At 45.2% G+C, this 21992-nt stretch overlaps 1 protein-coding gene across 7 annotated transcripts in view; it reads right to left on the bottom strand.

The window, feature by feature from the left end:
* The window catches only part of LOC138772461 (RING finger protein 17-like), a 53933-nt gene that overhangs the window by 3393 nt on the left and 28548 nt on the right, over positions 1 to 21992 (bottom strand). For 5 of the 7 annotated variants that reach the window (XM_069952860.1, XM_069952863.1, XM_069952858.1 and 2 more), the window contains exons 19-34: positions 21343 to 21502; positions 20582 to 20697; positions 18612 to 18732; positions 17206 to 17317; positions 16414 to 16599; positions 15980 to 16133; positions 12116 to 12234; positions 11920 to 12010; positions 10893 to 11011; positions 7645 to 7940; positions 6837 to 7003; positions 6492 to 6611; positions 6173 to 6253; positions 5793 to 5918; positions 3574 to 3630; positions 260 to 370 (exon numbers count right to left, since the gene is read on the bottom strand). In XM_069952860.1, coding sequence (XP_069808961.1) covers positions 260 to 370; positions 3574 to 3630; positions 5793 to 5918; positions 6173 to 6253; positions 6492 to 6611; positions 6837 to 7003; positions 7645 to 7940; positions 10893 to 11011; positions 11920 to 12010; positions 12116 to 12234; positions 15980 to 16133; positions 16414 to 16599; positions 17206 to 17317; positions 18612 to 18732; positions 20582 to 20697; positions 21343 to 21502 — 2136 coding nt within the window. The remainder of the gene's footprint in view (positions 1 to 259; positions 371 to 3573; positions 3631 to 5792; positions 5919 to 6172; positions 6254 to 6491; positions 6612 to 6836; positions 7004 to 7644; positions 7941 to 10892; positions 11012 to 11919; positions 12011 to 12115; positions 12235 to 15979; positions 16134 to 16413; positions 16600 to 17205; positions 17318 to 18611; positions 18733 to 20581; positions 20698 to 21342; positions 21503 to 21992) is intronic. The other 2 variants (XM_069952859.1, XM_069952865.1) reach the window with 2 other exon arrangements.

The raw sequence follows: 21992 nt of genomic DNA, 5'->3' as shown, positions 1-21992 counted from the left end.
AGACTGGAGATTTTTAAATAGAATTAAATTGCAAATCTATACAACATTCTGAAACCAGCTGGTTTAAAAAAGAAAAAGTTTTTCGCTGGAGTACCCCTTTAACCTTCCCCATTTTTCCTGCTTCAAAAATCAAGAACTGACCAATCACTTGCTGCCTGATACATCTCATGCATTGACAGAGGTCCCAGTCCATGTTCTTTACCTGCCAGTGGTATTAATGTTATGGCTGTATATAATGTGTTGTATATAAAGGACTCACATCATTGGGTGTCTGTAAGTGCGTGACTTCCACTTTATAGATTTCTCCCGGAGGAGGCAGAGACTCTGAAGTATATGGAGGCAGCAGAGGTGTCTTCTTATTCTTCTCATTCTGAAGCAAATCATAGAAAATAATTGTCCTCAATTTCTATAGGATGAGCTACAATAACCAGGTATACTATAGTATAGTACAGGTTACTATATTTAGCGGAGAGAAGCGCCTGGCTGAGCTCTTCTCTTCCTAACCTTGAGGCCCCCTGCCCAGGACCTTCCCTATGACCCCCTTATAACTACTATGGACATTGTCACTTTGCTACGATAGGACTAACTTTACCTTCTGTCTTCATGGAGATAAATTTGAGTAAGGACCCTATTCCACCGGACGATTATCGTTCAGATTATCGTTAAATTGTTCGGACCTAAACGATAATCGTTCGGTTGAAATGCAGTTAACGATTAACGACCGAACGAGAAATCGTTGATCACTTCTTAAGACCTGGACCAAATCGTTCGCATTGAATAAGACATCGTTCGGAGTAGATACGAACGCAATAGCGAAGAAAAACGATCACAAATACGATCATAAGTAACGATTATCATTCCATGGAAATGAGTGAACGTTTTCAGGTCTTTCGCAATAGCGGTCGTTTGAGATCATTTATCGTTAACGATTATGCGAACGATAATCGTCCGGTTGAATAGGGCCCTAACATTCCACAACTACAGCTGCAGGAGAAAGTAAGTGAACCCTTTGGAGCTGCATGGACGTCTGCACTAATTACTAATAAACTGATGAGTCTGTTATGTAAGTCACAGTTATAGACAGAGAGCTGCACGGCTCAGCACATTGAGTAAACATCCACAGTGCAGAGAGAAAAGGTAAGTGAATTCAATGATCCATGGATCCCCATTCCCCAGTGATCACCTCCACCAAATGTTTAGTGTAGATGCAAATAAGATCAACACAACATCGAAGAAAAATTCTGGACCGTTGCTTCCTGTAGTTACATTACTTGTTTGCGCATCTCTCTTCAGATCAGGGTTAAAGACGTAGTCTGACCAGGACCCATTTTCAGGATGCTCGGGGAGGGGGTGGGGGAAAAAAATAACATCCCTGGCTCCCAACCTCTTTCAGCTGCTCCGGTCCCCGGTGTGCGGCAGGTGTGAGACAGGATTTGAGAGGTGACAGGCCTGCTCAGCCATTCGGCGTCTGTAGCAGTGCCCCCCCCCCCCTCTCCTCCTGAACGGCTGCACACCAGGCAACGGAGCAACAGAATGTGGGAAGAAGCCAGGAGCCAGGGAGGTAAGTAGATGTTGTTATTTTTTTTCACCCACCTGTTCCCCTAGAAATCAATCGATCATAAACTTATAAACTTTTCCCACTTACCATCCCTCTGTCTCCGTTTGAATTTCCCGCTGTTTGCAGGTCCCTGAAGCTCTAGTTGGTGTCTTCATTTTTTCTTCACTTCCTGGTTTGGGCTTTTCCATGATGCACTTTGTCTCCTGTGATGTCTAACTGACTCTCTTACATCTTGTTCAGCCACAACCTGAGTCATCTCACAAAGGGAGGCTGGCTTAACAGGGCTTAGCCCCGCCTCCCTCTTGATGATGTCATTGTCACAAAATGGCTGCCATAGAACAGCCTGGGGTCAACAGTCATTAGGTAAGAATGAGTTTACTTCACTTCCTGGTGGGGGGTTGAGGGGGGGAAAGATAGGGAAGAGGGGCAGATAGGTGATTGAAGCATATTACAGTTATATAACTTTGTAATGTGTTTCAATTACTGGAAAAAAGCTTTTCGCTGGAGTACCCCTTTAAAGTCTGATGTCACCGTTCCAAAAAACTTACTCTATTTTCCATCAGTTCTTTACTTGTGCCGTCTGTGTTCTCTACAGCCTAACGTCATGGACGGCTGCCCATGGAATTCATTGTTTCCTCAACGATGCCATCCGGGATCTCAGGATGCAAAGTGGCTCCGGAGACTTCACACCTTGCAGTTTTGCCACCATAGCTTCAGATACACCACAATGTGGAAATTATCACCAAGTTAGTAGCATCAAACCTGCTGATAAGTCCTTATAGCACACAGGGCTCTGAGGATGGAGGTACATTTAATACCTTCATCCTCTGCTCCATTTTTGTGTACTTTGTAGCTTTAGGGTTCTTTTACACAGAGATTTATCTGACAGATTTTTGAAGCCAAAGCCAGGAATCCCAGTCTCTCCTTTACGACCTGTTTTCTGTCTATAGTCTGTTCCTGGCTTTGGCTTCAATTCCCCCCCCCCCCCCAGATAATCTGCGTGTGTAAAAGGACCCTAATAGATATGCTAATTAAGCAGTTTGGTGCCCGGGGGGGGGGGGGGGGGGGGTGTCGGAACAACCACCCTCAGTGCACTGATCCACTCTGGCTGGTCCGTAACTTTTAATGAATATTCATCTGACGCTCTGCAGTGATGAGCACCGGAGTGACATCACTGCAGATTGCTACCCCATTGTTTATTGGGGTAGCATATGGATTAAACTACAAAGTATGTGAAAGTATGTGAAAAACTTACCTAAGGACATATAAGATCAGCAGGTTAGATGCTTTCCATTAAACATTTTCCTAATTCGTTCTTGAAGAAGTCACAGTTTCCCTTTTTCTCCCTGCACTGTGGATGTTTGCTCAATGTGCTCAGTAAGGGCGGGTTCAGACTAGAGATGAGCGAACCTGCCGAGGTTCGGGTTCGTATGAACCTGAACTCTCGGCTTCTGATTCCCGCTGTCTGTCCACTCCCGAGAAGAGGGTGGATACAGCCGGAGGACCGCCTGGAAAACTGGGATACAGCCATAGCCATAGGCTGTATCCCAGTTTTCCAGGAGGTCCTCCGGCTGTATCCACCCTCTTCATGGAGGCTGCAGACAGCAGGAATCAGAAGCCGAGAGTTCAGGTTCATACGAACCCGAACCTCAGCAGGGTCGCTCATCTGTAGTTCAGACTACGGAATTCGCGCAGATAAAATCCGGCGGATTCTGTTGCTCGTACACGCTCGCGGCTGCGCTCCTTACTGTTGGCTTCATAGACACCATTCTATGGGCCAGCCAATTCCGATATCCGCCGAAAGAATTGACGTGTCAATTCTTTCGGCGGAATGCGGAATCCAAGAGGCGCGCGGACGAGCAACAGAATGCAGTGGAAATTATCCACAGGAATTCCTTAGTGTGAACCCACCCTATATTGGTAAGCAATGCAGTAATTCCAAAAGGGTTCACTTACTTTCTCTTGGAACTTTTTATTATACAAGCTCCTACAGCAACCAGAAAGCCAAAATTTACCTCCAAGTCAATGCTCCAAAGTTTCTCACGAGAATTTTTTGTGATTTTGGATATTTCCTGAAATAAATAAAAATTTTATGTGAGAGATCAGCTTGAATCCACGATATGAGATAGAAGAACCATGGATACACAGGGTCTGACCTTCAATGATATTGTACAGCTGCTCTCACTATTTTACAGGACTAGAAAAAAAAGCTAATTTCTTGCAAAAAGGCGCCACCCCAGTCTTCAGGTTGTTTGTGGTATTACAACTCCATTCACTTCAATAACATCTGTCCCCTTCTCAGAGTAAATATCATGCTCCCTCCTCAAATCTCCTGGTTCCATTTCTGATGGTCTCAATCCCTGCTAAACCTTCCCCCCAATACAATGTTCTGTGTGGCCGACAGTATAAGGTGTATGGAGGCCCCCCGACTCTCCACAGACAGATGGAGTTGATGAAGAGAGGGGCTGTGCTTTCTGGATTTTTGCTGCCTGACCCTTCGGTTCTTGGAGGGATGAGCCGACGCCAGAGCTGTGTGTCTGCAGTTAACCCCTCCGGACTCCACAAAGGAAAGACGAATGTTCGGCCATGGAGAATGTTCATGTGTATGGGGGGACGGGGCGAGATAACTGCTGGCAGAATGTTCAGCCATGGAGAATGTTCATGTGTATGGGGGGACTGGGAGAGATAACTGCTGGTGGAATGTTCAGCCAACAGTTACTTAATGTGCACGACCACTGTGACCTATAACCTGAAAATTTCCTACACAGCCGACTTCTTTTCAGATGATAGTAGTCGTACAATGACTAAAACAATCGTTTGCTGTTAAATTCCACCCAGTGCACAATCATTTTGGTTAAAGTGGGCAACTATGGGCATCTCCTGCTCTGACACAGACTGGTTAGCTCTGTGCCAGTGGGCAGTGGGTATAGCCTGCTCAGGACTTAACCACTAAAATTCGCAAATTTACTATTACTACCAATTACTACTTAAACAAATGGTTATTAATTACTCCATATACCTGAGGGCCCAAACGAATACCTAACTTTTGTTAATCAAAAAGAAAAAAATGAAAAATAGAGCCTACTTAATCATTATAACTCTATAACGCTATACTGCTTCTTCATACACAATTTTTGGAACAGATTTATATACCGGTAATTTTCATGACTAGTTTCAGCCACTAGATGTCGCCAGAGTACTATGTGGAAGCTAAAATAGAGGAGGAGCGGCCAATCATTCCCTGGGCCCTCACTGTGCTGTATGTCTTCCCCTTTCAGCATAGCCTACTGTGTATACAGTACAATGAGGAGTAACAGTGTTAGGACCCAAGGGATGATAGTGTCATGGAGGCGGGGCCTATCTACAGCCAAAATAAAGGCATTTATTTCTGAAAATAAAACCACAGACACAGGAAACATAGGTATGTTCTAAAAGCTTTCAGTGATATCTATCCAGCGGTGCCACCAGCTTGATAGGTGGTTACAGGGTACACAGATTCACTTTAATTATGATATGTTGACAAACAGGCTTTGGGCTGTGTTCACATGTTCAGGTTTCATTAGCTGATCGTTTCTTTAGGTCCAGACCTATAATCATCAGATTATAGGTCTGTATGGAATGTATGTTTCCTCATTGTGCTTCTAGTGCATCTTCATTTGTTCATGGGAGGAAGGATATACAGTAAAATGCAACTCTCTCACGCCATGTTTACAAGGTGGCGTTCCCTTTCCAGAAGACATTACACATCTGTAGACGACGGCTGTTTCAGGGTTACTGGCCCTTGTCAGTGGGGCATAAATGGCCTGTAAGTCTCCACACATCCTCACAGAGAAACCCCTTTAACCCCTTTGGTCTCATTTGTTCACTAAATGCAATATAAAGTTCCATTGTCATCACACTTTAGCCTCCACATAGTACTCCGGTGACATCTAGTGGCTGAAACCAGTTAACACACCAATTGATGTACAAACATAAGATATCTTTATGTATTTTCATGTAAAGCAATATAAAACGCAAAATTATAAAATATCAAGTAATTTAATAACCATTTAAAGGACTTATCCGAAAACAGTGTTACCTCTTTCCTCAGGTTGTGTGTGGTATTACTGTTCAGAGACATGGAGTGATTCAGGGAAAAAGGATCCAGGGCTGCATTGCCGCAGGCGGTGGTGCAGCCATACTATGCAGCCCACTGTAGCATGTCTCAATGAAACTCAATTCTGAAAATACTTACTATTTTGTCGTTGTTGTCAGACTGTCTGCGTATACCATAGCCATGCAACCCCAGGAGAGCAGAGACTGAAGCAGATCCACAATATATACGAACAGATGCGATACCGCGGGGAAATTTAGGAGGTTCCTGTAGAATACAGAGGGGAGATGTACAAGAAGATCCATTAGTAAATTACCATCAGATAAATAATTTATAGTTTATCTTATTAGAAGAAACACGGCTACTCTCTTGCAAAAACAGTGCTACCTCTTTCCCCAGGTTGAGTGTGATATTACAATTCAGCTTCATTCACTTCAATAGAACTGAGCTGTAATACTGTACAGGGCAGGAGAAAAGCCTGGATAACCCCTTTAAATTATAAAGGAAAAAAAAACAGATACCACAAAATGAACGGTGACAACTCTCTCCAACAGAAGCTCTTTAAGGAGCTGGATCGCCTCCGGCAGCCAGCGGTCGCCTTCCTGGAATCAGTCAGTAAATAATATGTTAGGTCGTGCTTGATTCTTGGTTTATAAAAAGTTGCAATACTACAAATCCCACAATGCCTGGACAGCCAAAGATAAAGCTTCGCTACTACTCAGACCAGTGAGATGCATGATGGATCCAACTGATATCAATAGGGTTTGTCAGGTGCTACACAGTGTGAACCCAGCCATTAGCATGAGTAATATACAAGAGAATCAGTGACCAAGTACTCACAGGGTGAATATCATCCAGCCGGCAAGGTATACAGAAGCCTGGAGTGTGCGGATCATACACTGATGGGTACAGGTGGCATTGAGGGATTTTTTCTGTATATCCAAAATCTTCATATTGCACCTATAAGTTAGACGGATGAGATAAAGGCATTGCATTACACACAGAATTAAAGATTACACTTGTTGTAAGGGACTTTTCAGCATTTTACAATGGGGGGGGCTATACTCAAAGCTATACTCATTCCCGGGTACATGACGTTGCAGGTGGCTGGTGGACCACTCTAGGACTTGTGGTTCAGGCAGCATGAAAGTGATGAGAGAGTGCATACAGAGAACACACACATACTGTCACCATATCGCCACTGAATACGTTGAGAACCTTTCCTCGGTATAACTTGGTATCGCTCCCCTTTATAAGACAGCCTTCACCTTTCCTCCAGGAGTGCGGTGCCACTAGACCCAGGGATGTGAATGAATTCTGGATATCCGCCATAAGAATCTTTAGCTCCTTTTCTAAAACAGAGAAGCACATGGCTTTAGGATGCGTTCACACGTACAGGATCCGCAGCAGATTTGATGCTGTGTTCAGTTATTTAGTTACATTGATATCTGCTGCAGATCCTGTGAACCGTGTGACAGCCCCCTTAGAGAGTGTGCTAGACACCTCCATATTATCTGTGGGATTTAAAGGGAAACTATCAGCAGCTTAGAAGTATATAACCTGCTGATATGTCCCTATAGGGAATGGGGTGCTGATGAGGAAGGGATGTTTCTTACCTTCATCCTCAGCACCGTTTCTAAGCTATTCAGAGGTTATTCCTTTGCAAATAGGTTGTTTGGGTGCACTGGGGGCGGGGCTACCTGTCTGGTCGGCCCCTTCTAGTAAATATAAAGAAAGCGGACCAGCTGGGGGAGGATCGATAAAAATTAAACTCTGAATATCTAGGAAACGGCACTAAGGATGATGGTAAGAAACATCCTTTCCTCCTCAGCGCCCTGTGTTCTATAGGCACATATCAGCAGGGTAAATACCTCTAAGCTGCGGATAGTTCCCCTATAACTCGGTATTCTTTATTTTACATACAATTTATTACAAGACCAGAAATGTTTGTTGTGAGATAAATAGCATTACCCAGATAGATAAATAGCATTACCCAGACATCCCTGCACTACATATATTGTTCCATCTTCAGCAACATGACAGACTTTGGCTGGAAAGCTCTCCTCATCGGGCAGCAGAGGAGGCAGGTACGGGTCCTCAGCCATCTCCTCTATCGATGGCTCTTCGGCCTCTGAACCGATACTTGGCTCCCTTGTTACTGTCTTGGTGAGCTCCGGCTTCCATCTGCCTTCATAGTCTTCCTCTGGATCCTGCTCCTGAAGAAAACCTATGTCAGGCAGCCGTGTACGTGTGTCAGGAGCTTCCAACAGGGAATTACGCTTGTTTATTCTGTGAATAATATGTGGGAAGGTCAAACGCAAAATATAATCAAATTCACTCAAATAATTCGGCCAGAATTTGAGAATCGATTAGATTTTTTTGTGAAAAGTGTAAATTTTATTTTTACAAAAAATCATTGTGGGCAGCCTCCAGTTGCTGAAGCTAGCAGAGACCCTGCTGACCCGTCCCTTACACATAGTGGGACGATCTCCCCTCCTTGCTGCACACGGAGGTTCCTGGTCTCTGGAGGAGGCCGCAGAAACAGCTGAGTTCGGGTGACTGGGGCTGCAGGTGCTGGTACTGTACAGCAGGATCGGGGGTCTGTGCTAGGCCGACGCTGTCACCCTATCCTGCAGTCCCTGCAGCCTCCAACTCCTCCAGAGACCTCCATGTGCGAGGAGAACGTGTGTGCCCGGGGTGAGAGGAGGAGGTAGGGTATACCAGGTATGTGCCCTCCTGCCTAAGTCCCCCCCAGCTGCCCCAGTCACCCTCAGTCTGCCCCTCTGCTTTAGTCCCCCCCAGCTACCCTCCTGCCCCAGTCACCCCCAGCTGCCCTTTTGCCATTTCATGGGGCCCCATGGCTCCTAGCTATGCCCCTGCCCCTCATTTCTTCCTGTACTACTACACCCCTCATCTGTACCTGTACTACTACTACTACTACTACACCCCTCATCTGTACCTGTACTACTACTATACCCATCATCTGTACCTGCACTACTACTACACCCCTCATCTATACCTGTACTATTACACCCCTCATTTGTACCTGTACTACTACTACTACACCCCTCATCTGTTCCTGTACTACTACACCCCTCGTCTGTACCTGTACTACTACTATACCCATCATCTGTACCTGCACTACTACTACACCCCTCATCTATACCTGTACTATTACACCCCTCATCTGTACCTGTACTACTAAACCCTTCATCTGTACCTGTACTACTACTACTACACCCCTCATCTGTTCCTGTACTACTACAAACCTCGTCTGTACCTGAACTACTACTATACCCATCATCTGTACCTGCACTACTACACCCCTCATCTATACCTGCACTACTACTACACCCCTCATCTATACCTGTACTATTACACCCCTCATCTGTACCTGTACTACTACACCCCTCATCTGTACCTGTACTACTACACCCCTCATCTGTACCTGTACTACTACACCCCTCATCTGTACCTGCACTACTACACCCCTCATCTGTACCTGTACTATTACACCCCTCATCTGTACCTGTACTACTACACCCCTCATCTGTACCTGTACTACTACACCCCTCATCGGTACCTGTACTATTACACCCCTCATCTGTACCTGTACTACTACACCCCTCATCTATACCTGTACTATTACACCCCTCGTCTGTACCTGTACTACTACTATACCTATCATCTGTACCTGCACTACTACTACACCCCTCATCTATACCTGTACTATTACACCCCTCATCTGTACCTGCACTACTACTATACCCCTCATCTGTACCTGTACTACTAGTACTACACCCCTCATCTGTTCCTGTAGTACTACACCCCTCATCTATACCTGCACTATTACACCCCTCATCTGTACCTGTACTACTACAACCCTTATCCACTATACCTTCAATACTACACCCTACCTAGATGGAGGCACAAAGAAGATCTCCTATACTATATGGGGTCACAGAGTGGCACATATTTGGCAAACCTACTTATAGGGAGCACAGAGGGGGGTTGTCTACTACATGGGAGCACAGAGGGAGCACTGTTACACTGGGAAGCAATATAGTTGTAGTCTCAGATGCCATTAAAATAGTATCTGATGCTGCAGGGAGAAAAATGTTCTGTTTATTGAGCAAAAAAGAATAAATTAAGATTTAAATCGAGCAGCCCTTTAAATCATCTCTTACCAGCCCCAAGCGTCTAAATAGGAGAATTGTGGCCGATGCATTTAAATGGCCTCACTAATGATACAGGGATGGTTCCTGCAGCCTTGATTGATTGTAAAGACACTGCAAGTGCGTGCCGCTTTGAGGGTATGGATGGCTGAAGATCTGTAGGTGTAAAAGGACCTAAAAGGGGTACTCCTGCGAAATCTTTTTTCATTCAAAAACAACTGGTTACAGAAAGTTAAACAGGTTTGTAAATTACTTCTATTTAAAAATCTCCAGTCTTCCAGTACTTATCAGCTGCTGTATGTCCTGCAGGAAATGGTATATTCTCCCCAGTCTGACACAGTGCTCTCTGCTGCCACCTCTGTCCATGTCAGGAACTGTCCAGAGCAGGAGAGGTTTTCTAGGGGGATTTGCTGCTGCTCTGGACAGTTCCTGACATGGACAGAGGTGGCAGCAGAGAGCACTGTGTCACACTGTAAAGAATACACCACTTACTGCAGGACACACAGCAGCTGATAAGTACGGGACAACTTAAGATTTCTAAATAGAAGTAAATTACAAATCTATATAACTTTCTAAAACCAGTTGATTTGAAAGAAAAAGATTTTCGCCGGAGTATCCCTTTAATGCTTCAAAAGCAGCAGCTGCTTCCCCTTATGGCACCAGATGATTGTGGAGTTGCTGGAAACAAGTAGAAAAATGGGTCTGAAAAATGGAGCCAGACGGTCTGTTGCACAATGGGCACTTGCAGGTCCTGATCCTATTGACTATATGGGTGGGGATCTGATGGGTTTCTGTCTGATCAGTTAGCAGGATTTAACTGCGCAAAACAGCTGACTCTCCCCTGACAGCTGATGAGAGAGGGAAGGATCGGGGGGATGGTGGGTGCAGCTTACACCCCCCCCCCCCCATTTTCATGTATATGGGATTGGATTGAGTGAGATGTGTATGGGCAACTTACTAAATGTCTTGAAAGAAAGCTGCCCATTCTGCCATTTCTGTGCACCGCTGAATAAAACAGTGCCGTATAGTATTGTATATAGAGAGGTGCAGGGTCACCAGTACAGACCTTCTATCTCTCAGCGCTAATCCCTTCTTCACCAGTAAGTCAGACACATCCACCATTTCGCCTGCTTCATTCTTACTGACAATTCTAACAGGCAAAGGTGGCCAACACCTCACATTATCCTTCAGGGGAAAACAGATTACATGAAGTTACATCCGACACTTACTGCCCATCACACACCAAGCCAAATATACCAACAAAATGCAGAGTAAGGCACCATGTACATCATGGAGGCGCTCGTCCCACGCCAAATTTACCATGATTTACACAGACGGAAATAATGGCAGAAATCTATGCCTGATTTGAAGTAGGTGTAGATAATTGCGCCTGCCACAGGGCAAGCACAGGTCAGGGCAGATACATCAGGCGGGGCAATCGCCTTTATTTAAGACCTGCAAATGATTATGCCGGTCTTCATAAATGTCCCCCTATATGGATGAAAGTATTGGACCCTATACTCTTAATCTTCGAATAAAAGTGTTTAATTCCGTGCCACTGCCACAGCATCCAGACCCAACCAATACAAACACCTTTAAAGGGGAACTGTCGGCAGGTTAGACAAATCTGACCTGCTGATGGCCCCAATGGCACATGAGACACCGAGGAGGAAGGTATATCTTTTACCTTCCTCCTAAGTGCTGTTCCGATTCAGTTAGTTGTGAGACCGCTAGGAGCACTGGGGCACCCATTAGGATCACTGGCCCACCCCCACAGCAATGATCCGCCCCCGGGGTCAGGCTGGATTGCCGCTATGGAAGCGGACAGTACTCCTAATGGTCTTACTGGTAAGTGGGGCAAACTACTAACTGCACTGGAACAGTGTCATGGAGAAAGGTAAGAGATATAGCTTCCTCCTTGGCGTCTCCTGTGCAATGGGGGCTATCAGCAGGTTAGATTCCTCTAACCTGCTCATAGTTTCCCTTTAAACATATTGGTTCTAGAATGGCTTGTTCTATGGAACTTCCTGATTTCTGTGGTGTACTAATGGAACATGTATGTGTACAATACAAAGAATGGTGACAGCACTGACTTCAATAACTATTGTGACCACGGCTCCACTGAGATGACAGGTAAGAAAGTCACAGACTGCTGCCGTCCACTCCTGACATCTCCCGGCAGGTCTGTAACATACACACACAGCAGATAGTCACTATACAGGGTTAGGGTGATGGGGGAAACAAATGTCCCTCTACTTAAGCCATGTGAAACACAGCACAACCCCTTACTGTATATCCACAAGCGTGCACTCCAGACATAAGGCTTCATATATCATAAAGCTCTCATCTAACGTTCTTAGGTTGGCAACGTCCATCACTTCCTGCATGCCGAAATCACAGCAAAACACCTGAAAGTAAATCAGTAATAATGAGAAAAGACATTGGGAAGGACACACGTGACTTAACGATTGGCAAGATAGTGGGAGTTATACACTAGTGCTCTACAACAGTACAAGATGTGATATACATTACTTCTCTACAACAGTACAAGATGTGCTATACACTACTACTCTACAACAATACAAGACATGATATACACTACTACTCTACAACAATACAAGATGTGCTATACACTAGTCCACTGTTCCCCAACGTATGCCCCTTCTACGACTCCCTTTATGCCTTGAAAGCCATCAGGGCAATGATGAGAGTTGTAATTTAACAACAGCTGGGGAGCTACAGGTTGGTTACTGCTGCACTAGATGGGGCGGAGTGGAGTGGGAGGTGACATTCAAATTCTGGAATAGTGGGTGGAGACATGTAAATTCAGGAATAGTGGGTGGAGACATGTAAATTCTGGAATAGTGGGTGGGGGCATGTACATTTTGGGACAGAAGGTGGAGACATGTAAATTCTGGAATAGTGGGTGGAGACATGTAAATTCTGAAATAGTGTGTGGAAACATGTACATTCTGGAATAGTGGGTGGAGACATGTACATTCTGGAATAGTGGGTGGAGACATGTACATTCTGGAATAGTGGGTGGAGACATGTACATTCTGGAATAGTGGGTGGAGACATGTACATTCTGGAATAGTGGGTGGAGACATGTACATTCTGGAATAGTGGGTGGAGACATGTACATTCTGGAATAGTGGGTGGAGACATGTAAATTCTGGAGCAGAAGGTGGAGACATGTAAATTCTGGAATAGTGGGTGGAGATATGTAAATTCAAGAAAAGTGGGTGGAGACACGTAAATTCTGGAATAGTGGGTGGAGACATCTAAATTCTGGAATAGTGGGTGGAGACATCTAAATTCTGGAACAGGGGGTGGAGACATGTACATTCTGGGATAGTGGGTGGAGACATGTAAATTCCAAGATAGTGGGTACACCACTGGTGTAATGTAAGTACAGCCTAATAATACCAGTTGGGCCATATGCTACTCCAGTGCTTCCCAACCTGTTGCAAAACTGTAACTGCCATTGTGCCCTGACCAGGCCAGATGCATAGTGGAACGCTGGGGCAGAAGGCTAATGACTCTCACAGAATGATGGAGGTTGCAGTTTTACAACAGCTAGATAGAGAATTCCAGCTCGGCCGATCACTAGCCGAGGCAGGTCAGTATTACGACAACTGATTGGCTTAGCAGGAAAGTACAAAGAGAACTTTACCATTTCTGCCTTTGTAACCAATATTGACACATTGGAACCAACAGCGCTGCCACTGTCTTCATTGGTTCCAGGAATCATGGGATTCCCTCATGACAGGTCAAATGACCATGTTGCTGAGTCTAACAAGACCCATCACAGCCCTTATAGTTATAGTTGTCACTTGTCAGGGATATTTTTCCTTGTAAAGAAAAACTCTGGATATAAAGTGCTGTTTGTGTCGGCTCACCTGTAATGATCGCACCCGGGCGCGTTGACAGGAGGGTGCACGGATCCAAGATGGTTGCCAACCAACACTCCAAGTTGACAATAAGAAAAAATTCCAGGTCCAGCACAAATAATTTAAAGTATAATTTAAAAAATAAGTAAAAAGTATAAGTTTATTCCATTTCAAAAGTTAAAACTCCATGATGGGGGGAAGCAGGTATCACACCACGCATTTTGTGCATGTGCGCTTAATCATGCCAATCATATGTCATAGCATGGATAAGCACGCATGCGCTTAACGCGTCGTGTGATGCCTACTTGCTCCCATTATTGGGTTTTAACTTTTGACATGGAATACACTTCTACTTTTGCTGGACCTGGAAATTTTCCTCTGTAACTGGGGCTGCTATAGCAAGGAACAAAAAACAAGTTATGACTCCCCAGAAGTTCTGTTCTGACCTTTTGGAGGACATATTGTTAATAAATAATAATAATAATAATAATAATAATAATAATAATAATAATAATAACAAATTAAAAAAAAAAAGCTGCCAGTCATACACAAATCCTTGCTGGGAATGTAAGTGATATTAAAGGGGTTGTCCGGCGATAAAAAATTATTCACAGAATAACACACATTACAAAGTTATACAACTTTATAATGTATGTTATGTCTGTGAATGGCCCCCTTCCCCGTGTCCCCCCACCCCCCACCCGTGTACCCGGAAGTGTGGTGCGCTATACATACCTGTCACGTGCCGACCACGGTCTCCGATCCTCAGCAGTGACGTCTTCTTCGGGCGGCCAGCGGATCTTCCCGAGTGCTGGCCGCCCTCTGCAGCGTCATCCGAAGCTCAGCCACAATTGGCTGAGCATAACTGTGCTCAGCCAATCGCAGCTGAGCAGCTGATGACGTGGCCGCGTCATCAGCCGCTCAGCCGCGATTGGCTGAGCACAGTTATGCTCAGCCAATCGCGGCTGAGCTTCGGATGACGCTGCAGAGGGCGGCCAGCACTCGGGAAGATCCGCTGGCCGCCCGAAGAAGACGTCACTGCTGAGGATCGGAGACCGTGGTCGGCACGTGACAGGTATGTATAGCGCACCACACTTCCGGGTACACGGGTGGGGGGTGGGGGGACACGGGGAAGGGGGCCATTCACAGACATAACATACATTACAAAGTTGTATAACTTTGTAATGTGTGTTATTCTGTGAATAATTTTTTATCGCCGGACAACCCCTTTAACCCCTCATTTTCATATCAGGAGTTCTCAGCACAGTTCTTAAGCTTATATTATGGACATTTCATATCTTACAAGATAAAGAATTTCTTTGTGGTCTCTCTCTTCATATATGCATGTTATTGTTAGTGGACAGTACCATATGGGCAGGGCTTCATGGCTGTAGTGCCCCATATCCCCGCCTACATCAGCACAGTAGGCCCCACACCCTCCTTAAAGGAGACCTGTCAACCCCCGTGCCGGGGTGACAGGCTCCTGACCCCCGTTACAGCCCCCTATACTCACGTGATCCGGCCGGGTCCCGCTTGCTGAGCCGGTCGGGTCACGGAGATATCAGTGCCCGAAGCCCGACACGAGCGCTGACAGCAGAGTCAGACGCCCATAGAGAATGAATGGGGAGTCCGATGCTCCGTCATTCTCTATGGGCATCGGACTCCCCTGTCAGCGCGCCGGGCTTCGGGCGCTGATATCTCCGTGACCCGACCGGCTCAGGAAGCAGGACCCGGCGGGATCACGTGAGTAAAGGGGGCTCTAACGGGGGGGGGGGGGGGGGGGGGGGGGGGGGGAGGGGGGGGGAGGGAGCCTGTCACCCTGGCACGGGGGGTGACAGGTCCTCTTTAATGTAATCTGTACCTTGGCCACACCCCTTTTGCGACATCATCAGAATGAGGCGACTTAAAGACCTAGGACCCGCCCCTTCTGATCTAGTTGTCACAGAGGGGATGGGGCCCAGCGACAATGACACCGCAGAAGATTCAGGGCCTACAGCACCAATGTAGGCGGGGATATGAGGCACTATGGCCGTGCAGACCCGCTCATATGGCATTGTCCACCAACAATAACATGCTTTTTTAAGGTGAGAGATCACCAAGAAATCATTTATCTGGTAAGATATGAAATGTTTAGAATATAAACTTAAGAAAGGTGCTGAGACTCCTGATATGGAAGAGGGGGGGGCAATGTCACTTTAACAATTTGCATTTCAAGGTTTTACTTTAGCAAAAACCAGCACTGTGTGTAAGCCATTCTTACCTCTACCAGACGCTCTGATAGAACATTTATAATCTTCCCGCGTACCCAACACATTGGGTCAGACTGAAGCAGGACTGCCACCATCATATCCACTTGCCAATTTGTAGCTTCTGGTTCTGACTTCTCATAGTGGTCAAACATGCCTGCCTGTAAACTGGAAGCAGCAAATAATATTAAAAAAACGTTAAATGTGTGAGATTTACTATCCAGGCTTTTAAAATGAATAGTCTAACTGATGCTGCACATTCTGACGAACGTACATTGTATAGCCTTCAATAGTTTATTGGATTGCAGGCACAATGATGGTCATATAGGCCTCAGGAACATGCCAAACAGCGGCCATTGTTTATACACAGTGTGAACATAGCCTTAAACTGGAAACAATATGTTTGGCTTTTCAGCAATGAAGCAGCTAATGCCTATATAGTCCTTACCCCATTAGAAGGTTCTCTGTGGTTAACCCGCGTACATAGATTTTGCTGGGAGATACAACATGGCTGATGAACACGTTGTGCTCTTTCCGCTCAAACAGAGACATTTCACCAGAATCGGATGTTATGTCTAATACTGGATCCCATACTTCTTTGACTGGTAGATCACGGTCAGCAGGACCTGATGTGCTAAATGGAAGAGAAGAGACATATGCTTATATGTTCTACAGACACTGAATCAGCAGTTGCTGCTGAATTTAAGGGGAATCTGTCACTAGGTTTATGCCGCCTTCAAAGAGGACATCATAAACTAGTGACTGAAATGCTGAACAGATCGGTGTATTACGTACATCATTCTGTTCAGCCGTTCTCCTAATATGCAGGAGAATAGGATTATTGCCACACCCCTCCCCCCAGCTGCTGTCTGACAGTTGGCTGCCTATACACAGCATGAATAGATGACTGCCAATAATCAGCTTGTGGGCAGAGTTTTCTGATGCTCATGAATATCCAGGACTACTGGGCTCATGCACATAATGGAGAGGACTACTTATTGTCCATGTTATTCAGGAGGAGAGCTCTGGATCAGCTGCACACAGCAATGTAAGTGATACATCATTCTGCTCAGCTTCTCTGTCACTAGTTTATGTAGATGGGACGCCATAAACCTACTGACAGAGTCTTTTTAATGTCAAAGCCAAGTGGAAACCAGAAAATCCTAAATGAAGAATGATAGAAACATAATACTCAGTAAATCATATGATTATGTTCACACTAGTAAAAAAAAAAACTTACCCAGGTGAAAAGAAAGCAACGTTTCCCTCCACAAGCATGACGTTAACGCTGGCCATCTTACTTTGGTCATAATCAAAAAGGAGAACAGGTAGCTTGTCCTCGGGGAGAAGATCTGCACAGACAAACAACGGGGGGGGGGGTTTAATATGACACGGCTGCTCCCCGGTCTGTCAGGTTTCCTTAACATTCTGCTGGCAAGAACAGCGATTCTGCTCTTGTGATGAAATTAAAACCTGACAAATTATAAGTCAATGAGGTCTGTCTGGATTCATTCATCTAGCATGGCTCCATTACTATTATAAGACGTTCAAGCAAATGGACAAAACATTGTAATGTGTCTTATCAGAGAAAAATGCTTCTTTTCTTATAAAATTAATTTCCTTTTTTGTTCTTAATATTTGCTCTAAAAAAACAACTTGAGGTAGACCAGTAGCTCACAGAAGGATGAGATTACATGCTGCCCAGAAAAAGTATATGGTAAGAGGTGAAGGAGGAGAGGCGGGGGACGTATCTGGAGAGAACCAGAAGCTGATACAGAGAATCTACAGACAATAGTGAGTATTAGATCCAATGCTTGATTTACAACTCCAACTGCTCAGTTTTTCTCTATAATGTCCTCCATGCTGCTGCTGCTTCTGAATGTGTGTTTGACAAATACAGGAGGGTGACCCTGGGGGTGGAAAAAAGAAAAGGAGGCTAGAGGTAAGGGTCAGCCACTGCTGTCAGCAAAACCTTGCAATGTGCATCTTGTAAAGTTTGGAAAAGGTGTGGATAGAAGTAATGGTAATGGCTTTGCACACCAGAAGGGCCTAGGACTGCTCATGAATTGAATAAGAAGCCCCCCCTGGATTGGGCAGAGTGCACAGTGACCCTGAAGGAAGTGGCCTGTGATGGCACTGCACATCTCCAATAGGCTATGGATGGAAGCCAATAACCCTTGCATTGCCCATCTGGGATAGGAAAGACAATATTATCTGAAGGAAAACGTGACACATACAGGGGGTTGAACCACGGGTGTAAAGAAGGTAAGTGTCCTGGTGAAGGAAGGAAGGGCGACAAGAGACTGCTGCCAATTCAGACATCTAATGGAAGTGACTGCAACAAGAAGGGCTTCCCTCCAAGAGATGAAACATATGGAGGTGTCCCTAAAGGGATAAAATGAGGGATCCTAATGAGTGTCCAAGAACAGGTTTACGTCCCATGGAGCTTCTGCAGACCTGCGTGTTGCATGCCTCAAAGAAAGTGCAGAGACCTGACCGTTCAGAGAACTAAGCACCAATCCTGTGTCCAGACTGTGCTGGAGACTGGGAAGGGAAAAGGACATCGGTAAAAACGGCCTGTCCGAGCTCCACTAAAACCCACAACATAATGTACATAATAAATACGGAATAGACGGCATACTGCACCTAGGAATGTACACTTCAGCTGTTTCTGGAAAGTCAGCTCCTGGAAGAGTGCACAGGCTTCTGGGCTCCAACCGGGGGCGGCACTGAGAGGATGAATATGAGCCAATCTGCAGCCTATGGCCTATAAGAGATACATAGGGGTAAGAGATACATTATGTGTCCTTTATTCCCAGAGCTCCAAATAAAGCATGAATGGCTTATAAGCCCCCCTACATAATTATGACGACTCTAACCTGCTGATATCCCCTATAGCGCCTGGGACGCTGAGGAGGAAGGTTTGTGTCTTATCTTCCTCCTAACACCGGTCCTGTGCTGTTAGTCGGAGTAATCTTCAGCCAGGAGCACTGCAAACCCCCTCCCCACCTCCAGTGTCATCCGGCCAACCTGCTCCATTGATTATCCAAAAACTTTTGACATGTCATACAGACAAAAGTTTTGATCGGTCCAGATTTGAGGGTTCAGACCCGTACTCATCACGAGTGGGGAGAGCAGCATGCTGCCTCACAGTCCGCCCCCCACTCTGTGTCAGTGACAGAGTTGTGCTCCATAGACTTAAGGCCCTATTACACAAAATAATAATCGGCTGAATCGCCCTATCCGGACGATTTCTGTTCCGTGTAATAAACACAACCATCAGCTGATGACAACAATCATCGGCTGATCGTTGATCTAGGTTTGGACCTATAACTGTCGGGCACCGGCGGCTGACGATTTGCAAAGTGCATACATTACCGATCCATGCTGAAGGGCTCCTCCTGCGCTCTGCTTCTCCCTAGGTCTCGCACGCTGCAGCTTCAGAGCGGCCTGTCTTAGCTGTTAGACCGCGCAGCCAATCACTGGCTGGGACCAGGGGAGAAGTGGACCGCAAGAGGAGCCCTGGACCATGGATAGGTAATGTATGCAGTTTAAGCAAGGGCTGCAAGGACATCAGAAACGGTGTCCATGCAGCCCTTGTTAAACGACTATCGGGCCGTGGAATAGAGCCCAACTCATCACATGACATAGACCCAGGAGATGACCACACTAAGCACTGTCTTCTCCCGGTTCATTCTCACAATTGGTTTGTATGACATGTAAAAAGTTTTTTTCATACGACAGGAACACTTTGAATTGTGCTTGGACAGAACAGGTCCTGGACATCCAAGAAAATGTATTAGAATTTAGATCACTAATAGAAGTGCCTGGTCCCAAACCCCTTAATTTTATCCTTCTTATGGCTATGAGTGCCATGCGGTGAGGAGGAATGGCCTGCTTCCAAGGGGTCATGGCTTTACACAGAGAGAAAATGGTACGATGAACCTCCAGTAAGTGTGCATTAGTGAATGGTAGAGATGAGCGAACCTTTCGGAGAGTTTGGGTTAGCACAAACCAGAACGATCATAGGCTGTATCCATGTTTTCTCCATTCCCCTGGGCTTTGGGATCTCCACCAATGCCGACGTCACCACCCGACTGATGGACTGGCCGCCAAGCCAGTCAGTGACTAAGGTGGGATGCCGCTCCAGTCACTGATTGGCTAAACGGGCAGTCCATCAGTCGGGACGGGCATTCTTCCCAGAGTAATGACATCATCACAAAATGACGCGCGGTGGGGTCCCAGAGCTGGTTATGCGGCAGATTGGTTGTTATGTTCGTCCAATTTGACAGGCATTGGATTTTAACCACGGCCGGACTTCTCCTTTAAGATTATACATAAAATCCCTTCAATCTTGAATTGCAACTCTGGATTGTGTAGCAGTGATCATCTGCAGATATAACCTAATATCTAGATACAATGATGGCTAACCTTGACACTCCAGCTGTTGTAAAACTACATTTACCATGATACCTGGGCAGCCAAAGCCATATCTTTGGTTGTTCAGGCATGATGGGGATTGTAGTTTTGCAACAGCTGGAGTGTCAAGGTTAGCCATCACTGATCTAAATACAATGGAAGATACAATGTGCGCATTCAGTGACATCAATACTTACCTGGCATGGTAACGTCATAAACTCATCCTTCAAACTTTTTAAATCTGCAATATTAACTGTGCCGATACTGCCAAAGTCAACATACTTTATGACAGCTTCAAAAGGATTGAGTAAAGCTGGAAAAGAAAATAATGCAAAGTATATAAACATATGATACACACACAACAGTCTGCAGCCTGCTTTAAAGGGGTAGGTCACCAAAAATTGTTTCTCTTTTAAATCAACTGGTGCAAGAAAGTGCCAGAGATTTGTAATTTACTTCCATAAAAAAAAATCTCAAGTCAACCAGCACTTATCAGCTGCTGTATGTTCTGCAGGAAGTGGTATATTCTTTCCAGTCTGACACAGTGCTCTCTGCTGCCACCTCTGTCCATGTCAGGAACTGTCCAGAGCAGGAGAGGTTTTCTATGGGGATTTGCTGCTACTCTGGACAGTTCCTGACATAGACAGAGGTGGCAGCAGAGAGCACTGTGTCAGACTGGAGAGAATACACCACTTCCTGCAGGACATATAGCAGCTGATAAGTTCTGGAAGACTGGAGATTTTTTAATAAAAGTAAACTACAAATCTCCGGTACTTTCTGTGACCAGTTATTTTAAAGAAAATTTTTTTGATGAACTATCCCTTTAAATGACCTTTACTTCCTAGAGTATGCTAGAATGTGCCATCACTTTGGGATCAGCGGGGGTCTATGTGAAAACCTACCGTAAACAGTTTAGTTGTGACAAATTACATCATATGAACCACATAGGTAAACTTACCCTTAATTTCGGCTCTGTACCAGTGGTCATCCTCAGTATTATATTTAGCCACGCAGGGTTGACCCACTGACGGGCAATACATTTGCAAGTCATCAGCTTCTTTGCTGTTGTACACTTCCTGCAACTTCTCCACAATCATTCCATAGTCTGATCTTTCCAGCTGAAGTCGTTTGAAGAAAAGCAAAAACAGTAAAAAGAAAACCAAACCGAGAGATGGGATGGGACGACGTGCATGAAAGATGTGGAAGGGACACCGTTTTTTGAAGATTTTAAAGTAACAGGAAAAATATAAAAGTCAATGGACTTAAACAGGCACTGTTGTTGTAACTTTAATTTCCATTGATCAATGATAGAAGAAACTCTAATATACCTTATCAGACAAAAATGCCTGTTTTATCAAACATCTTTCCTCTCCCCTGATAAGGCTGAGCTTACATTTTTCAGTTTCATCGGTGTCAGGTTTTTCTTCAGAAACTGAACACAACTGATGCCAAAAAGACATCTGACTTTCTATCCTTTTTTTCCCCATCAACAGGCACGCCCATTGAAATGAATGGGATCAGTTCAAAGATGCGTTTCCCTCCAGCTGTTTTCTACTATACCGGAGGGAAACGCCGCCAGATGAATGTAAACCTGGCCTTAGCTGTCAT

Source organism: Dendropsophus ebraccatus, chromosome 14 (genome assembly GCF_027789765.1).
Source record: "Dendropsophus ebraccatus isolate aDenEbr1 chromosome 14, aDenEbr1.pat, whole genome shotgun sequence".
Taxonomy (NCBI): Eukaryota; Metazoa; Chordata; class Amphibia; order Anura; family Hylidae; genus Dendropsophus; species Dendropsophus ebraccatus.
This window is presented reverse-complemented; position numbering and strand designations above follow the sequence as displayed.